The following is a 6,315-nucleotide window of genomic DNA, read 5'->3' as shown; positions in this document are numbered from 1 at the left end:
AGTTTTCATTTAGTTGATTATTGTAAGTCTTAATTGATGTTTCACTCCCTTAAAATATACATATTGATAATCGCGACAAGACGACAATGAAACCAAATAACATTTTAAAATTAAACTCAAATAAAATGTCTACGTTTCAAATTAAAATTTATCTTCACCAGAAAATTTAACTTCATCCAACATTCTGCAATAAATTCAAGGTTTGAGTTGTAGTAGCAGATATGATACTATCATATTGCTTTATTCTAATTTAGTAAAGTGAAAACATTTTGACTTTGAAGTATTAAAAAATTTAACATCTTAGTTTGGTGTCGAACTTCGCGGCTGCAATACCATTATACACAATTATTATAAATTTTTAATATTATAATGTATTAAGATAAGGATACTGATACAGGTGCAGTAAAAATTAACCAGATATAATTTATATATTTCGTTAATACACGAACTGATTTTTAAGTCCGTATTTAGCTGTTTTCACAATAATGTAGTCCAACCACTGAGATAATATTAATTAAAACATTTCGTATAAGCTAAGCTAAGAAGCAAATAATGTTTTTAAAAATTAATTCATAATTTTGCTGCACGTAGCTGTTTATTTTTTTATCTGACTCTGTATCCATGTTTAATAAATTCGTTATCGTTAAACGACTTTTAATATACAGGTGTTATAATTGATAAAAAGTTGCCATGGAGTCTATTCTATATACTTGTCAAAGCAGTAAATAAAGAAAATGTAATATACATGGAGACAACTATTGTTATATCTCAAACATACATTTATTTATTTTACAATACAGATTCTAGCTTAACCTAAAGTTAACCTAATAAATCAATATTTTCAAGACTGATTCAATAAAAATTTTTTTAAATTTATTTAATTACTTGATGCTTTGTATCAATATTACACCATACGTAACAAGAAGAGACGAAATAGACACTAACATGGGATATTCCAGTTTATAGAAATTATTCGCGTGGAAAATTATTTTTCTTGTTATAATTATATTCCTCAATTCCTTCAGAGAGGCTCTGATGACTGGATCTATAAATAAAATTTATACATGAAGTATACATTTTCAATAAAAGTAAATACCATTGAATATAATATGAACATATATAAAAGTAAGACGCCGAAATGATTAAAGAATTTTTCTTACCCATTTGTACGTCCCCCGGTACACGGTCAATGCAATCTATGATTCTTTCATTCTGCCTGTAGTTCTGTTCACATATATGTATCATATAGAAAATAACTAAAAAGTTAAAAACACATAATATGCTCGTTGTGATAATTGGTAAGTATTCAGTGCCATGTCGGACTACCTTAAAATAAAAATAAAAATGTTTGGTTAAACACTCATAAAGCAAATAGACACTTTACATAAATGTTGTTATTTTACTTACTCGTCTGTCAACTAGTAGTCCGATTATTGAAGAAATGTTCTCTAATGAACGTATTAGAAAATTAATGCAATTTATTAAAATCTGTAACCAAAAATATTACGTTTCAATAATTCCATTAAGGGGTAATTAACTTTCAATTTCAGTACACTCACTCGGAAGCCAAAGACTTTGTTGATATAGGAGCTCTGGTCTATTAATAACAAGTAGCATCTATACGATCCCGTAACTATATTAACTATATTTTGTCGATGAATGGGTTTAGCCACAGCTCTCGAAGAATTTGTCTTGAGTTGATTTTTTTTTATTAAAACATCATCTACAGTTTCTCCATACAACACGGACAAATTACTGGTATCCCGACCGTGATATTGTAGTTCATCACCGATCGTTTGTAAACGGTAGAGCACTTGAGTGCAATTCGCAATGAAATCTAGACTGCTGAATAACTGAAGAAACGTATACACGTAGTATAGAATGTATGACACGGAGGCTGAATTATAAATTATGAACCAGGTTATGAAATCGGCAATCGAAATTATGGAGCAGAGTACAAGAAAAAACACACACGTTTTATTAATGCTACTTTTGACTCGACCATGAATGTAATACGTATGAAGAATATTGTCAATAAAAACATAATTGTTTAAATATTTCAAATGGGACTCCCTGCCATATTTGTAAACAAAATAAATATTTATGAAATATTGGAAATAATCTAACATTATGATGAAAAGGTAGAAATTGTTAATTAACGCAGCTGATGATACGTTTGTGAAGTTAGGGAATTTGTAGTAAAAACTTAGACAATTAAAAACAAAGAGAATTATTAGTATACATGTGACTTTTAAGGTGGACGTATAACACTTTAATTTCTTATCGATGCTGAAAACACAGGAAAGCCCAACTAATTGTAAGATACGATTCAAAGGGTAAAATGTTGAGAACACTTCAATGTTATTTACTGTCTTCTGACTATACGTCCTCATTGTTTCGATTGACAATAGCAAATATAGTAAATTGAATGGAAATTCTGTCTTACTTATGTTCCATTAATATCAATTAAGTATAAATAAATAATAATTAATAACAGCAACTAAACTTAATTCGGAAATTAAATTACCACGTCCAATTATTTCACTATGTTCATCAATCAAAATGCTACACGATCAGCCAACTTGTGCATCAAATTTAATACATTATGTACCCTCGATTTTAATCCTACTCTGCCACCGGTTGCAATACGTGTGATAGAGGGACAGAAATAGAACTTTAATTTCATAAAATGAAAACTATGTTTTAAAAGTATGTTTTGTTATTATTCAACATTTTAAATTATAAATGTGTTCCCTTCAAACTTTTTGATTTTTTAAGTTTCCTTAACGTTTTTTTTTTAATAAAAGAAAAGATAACAAATATTATAAATTAGATATCAAAATGACAAATTTACTTGTAATATGTTTCCTGCACCTGATGCTGAAAACTTTTTTCTATTCGAAATTCGAAAGGCAAAAGTCAGGAGGATAATACGGAAATTAATTTAAAAAATCTACGTATAGCTAAAGCCCTAAGTAACAATAATCTTAGTCACTAACTAGCGTTAAGGTCAATTTTCAAAATAATTCAAGGAAAGTCGGCGCAAACCGCAAAATATCACAATAGTTTTGACCAGGTAAAAAATAAAGTAGATTTGATAATAACTCTTTAGAGTAGTCAAAAACCATTTTTAAGAAAGAACGTGGAAAGCTTCTTTTGACCAACGAACAAATTCACTACCATTTTGAAAGCACATATGAAGTGCCCAAAAGTGTCAAACTATATAGGGATCCTAACGGACAAAAAACCTACAATTCCTCATATCGACTTCCAAGGCATTCTACTAACGATTAAGAAAAAAGTTGTCAGATTAAGAAAAAATCGTCTAAATCTGTACCAGGACCCGACGGTATCCCATATATAGTATTAAAAAATGTTCATTGGTACGTAAACATCTTATAAAAAAACACCATATAGATAATATATAAGATCTGGTCAAGGAAGCAAATCCCGGAGTCCTTTGAGAAAGCAATTTTTGTCGTCATTCTCAATAAAGATCGAGGTACGGATCCGAAAGATACTAGACCTTAACAAATACCATAGCCAAAATCTTATTCTAGGTGCTACAAAACAAGAATGACGCGTTTATGCTTAACAACAGGTACTTTAGGCCAAATCATCAAAAGGGTATTTTACCAGGGATTTCTGAATGCATAGAACACAACACTTTGCTGTCGGAAAGCTTAAAATATGCTAGAAAAAGAGAGGGGCTACTTACAGTTTGTTGGAAAACAGTAAAATCAGTAACGGACCGACTAGGATCATCAGAGTTGTTTTGTTAAAAATATGCCGTAAATTTTTGTAACTAGTTCTAGAATCTCCTACCGTTGAAACTATTAATTTTTCTTTTAATTTTAGCAATTATTTATAAACATCTTCATAAGCTATGTATAGCTTGTCTACTTGTGCTTTCCTATTATTATTCCTGTCCTTCATTTATTGTACATTCCCTTCATTTTAAATATTTTTCATATAACCCTCCCAATCCTCGCCTGCCCCAACACACTTGGCGGGGCAGCCTTTCATGAGTGTCTAGTCTACTTTAATAAGTAATGGGGCTGGGCTAATGCCCAGTATGCTCCATGATCAAGTAAAATAAACAATAAAAATTCTGGTGTATCGTACTCGGGTCAAACACAAGGCAACTATTCAGACTCATCCTCCAAACGTCTTCAATAGCAGCACACAATTCAAAGAGCACAATTCAAAGAATCGTTTGGCGGTTTGATTTTGTTTAATGAGTGGTAACTATTTATGCTGGGGAATGATGTTCGGACTACGTATCGAGAGGATAGTAACTTTAAATAAAAAACTACATTATAGAAAACCTCTAAATAACTTAAAATGTGTCCTGTTCATAGGTAATAAATACACTTTCATCATATCACATAAGTATAAATATGAAATAAAATAATATAAAGCCTACTATATTATTATATTGATGAATATGAAGCTAATCAATAGTTTAATCAATTTCTGTATATTGTATATAGAGTTCGAATCGCGAATTCATAAAACAACTTTGCCATTAATTGCTACTATGGACCTTTTAGTGCAATTATTGTAGTACTTCATATGTTTCAAAGAACTGACCCTCGACTCTCTAAAGGACTCTCCAAAGGGATTACTGTCATTAGAAGAAATATATTTTTTATGCATTCAAATTCTTCAAACTGGATTATCCTGTTATACTGCCAACTTCATGCTTTGCTCTTGTCTACAGCGCCATATTGATAGATAATATCAATAGTTTTAATAAGTTTTAGTATATGAAACAAAAATAATGTCCATTTATGATACTTTCGCTAAATATATCCTATACAAGTATACAAGATTAAATTCCACTCGGTAGCATTTTGTAAAAAAGTAAAACTAACCACAGTATTCTAATAAAAAATTAAAAAGGACATATTAAAAGAGCAGATTATGAAGTGGTATTGATTATCTTAATTCAATTATTATGTTACCAAAAATATTGAATATGTCGGCGTCAATGATAAATATGTAATAATTAAAATAATATTAATTATTATTCAATTGATTTGTTGGTTTCGTTAAATAACTTTTGATTGTAAATAATAATTTTAGTTTTATTTATAAGTAAAACGACTCGGACTTCATCCACCAATCAGTGAATCAGGTGAGTTGTGAAGGGAGGGGACGGCTCCTATATAAGCAGGGCTAATCGTCGATGAGCCAGTGGAGAGACAGTTTGACCACCGCACGGTGCAGACGTGCGGCAAAGTGCTCCGATGCGAAGATCGCAACATAGTGTTAAAGTGTTAGAAGAGGGTTCCAGAACAACGTGTCCGGCGTCTTTCAGAAGATTCAGAAGTTGGTAGCAGCCACCGTCGCTTAAGTCGCCGTTGTCCTGCCACCAGGTACCACACAGTCGATAGGGAAGTTAGGTACACCCCTGCTACCTAAAAGCAGGGACATAGTATAGTTTACCAAAAATTTACTCACCTCCCTGTCAAGGCAGGGAGGACACCCGAGTTACCGTCGCCCACCATGGGCACCAAAATTGAAAAAATTTTAGAAAGATTCGAGGTACTCATAAAGTACCTCTCTGAAACCGCCCCGTCTGTATTCAGGGACTTCAACGAGAAGTTCCCGATACAGCCGGTAACTTTCGATACGGACAGCCCGGCTTCACCGGGATGCCCGCAGGATAGCAATCCATCGGATATGGATTGCTCGCCAATCGGCTCGGAGGCCGAGCAATCGTCAGGAGAGACGACGCCGCCGACTTCGGACGCCGAGGAGGATAGCGACGGGTTCAGGCCCGTCGTATCCAAATCGGGTAAGAGGAAGGCGGCTAAGTCGCTGAAGGCGCCGCCGCCGAACAAAAAAATTATTACGACACCCGCAGCTGCCGGCGCAGCTGCGCGCGCACCTGTGTCAACACCTGCGGGCACATCTGTGTCCGTGCCTGCGGGCACATCTGTGTCCGCACCTGCGGGCACATCTGTGTCCGCACCTGCGGGCGCAGCTGTGTCCGCGCCAGCGGGCGCGGCTGCGTCGGTACCTGCGGGGGTACCTGGGTCCGCACCCACAAAAACAAATAGCCCGCCGCCCCTATACGTCAGGACGAACAGGGACTGGAACGACATTTCCAGTCTCCTTAACAATAAAAATATCCGGTACATTTCAGCTCGCAACACGGCGGTAGGTATAAAAATATCTACTGCCTCCCCGTCCGACCACCGCGCTCTGTCATCGATATTGCGTAAAAACAATATCGAATACCATACCTACGCCCTCCCGGAGGAACGTAGGTTAACAGTAATTATCAAGGGTCTCCCCGCGGAGATA

General features: G+C 34.6%; 1 protein-coding gene across 1 annotated transcript; it reads right to left on the bottom strand.

Annotated features, from left to right (window-relative positions):
• Positions 1-292: 292 nt before the first annotated feature.
• LOC133320295 (uncharacterized) lies at positions 293-5,513 on the bottom strand. Its single transcript, XM_061528239.1, has 5 exons — positions 5,501-5,513; positions 1,560-1,897; positions 1,408-1,488; positions 1,161-1,326; positions 293-324 (listed from the first exon to the last, which is right to left on the bottom strand). Exons 1-5 carry the CDS (start codon positions 5,511-5,513, stop codon positions 293-295), a joined length of 630 nt encoding a protein of 209 aa, XP_061384223.1.
• Between the last annotated feature and the right edge of the window lie 802 nt (positions 5,514-6,315).

The sequence above is a fragment of the Danaus plexippus genome, assembly GCF_018135715.1.
Source record: "Danaus plexippus chromosome 16 unlocalized genomic scaffold, MEX_DaPlex mxdp_23, whole genome shotgun sequence".
Taxonomy (NCBI): domain Eukaryota; kingdom Metazoa; phylum Arthropoda; class Insecta; order Lepidoptera; family Nymphalidae; genus Danaus; species Danaus plexippus.
This window is presented reverse-complemented; position numbering and strand designations above follow the sequence as displayed.

Bases quoted from the DNA above. Each gene is read 5' to 3' on its own strand.
- LOC133320295 (XM_061528239.1), bottom strand. The intron at 1,327-1,407 runs GTAAGTAAAATA...TTTTATTTTAAG, and splicing joins GACTACTAGTTGACAGACGA to GTAGTCCGACATGGCACTGA. The intron at 325-1,160 runs GTAAGAAAAATT...ATGGTATTGCAG, and splicing joins ACCGGGGGACGTACAAATGG to CCGCGAAGTTCGACACCAAA.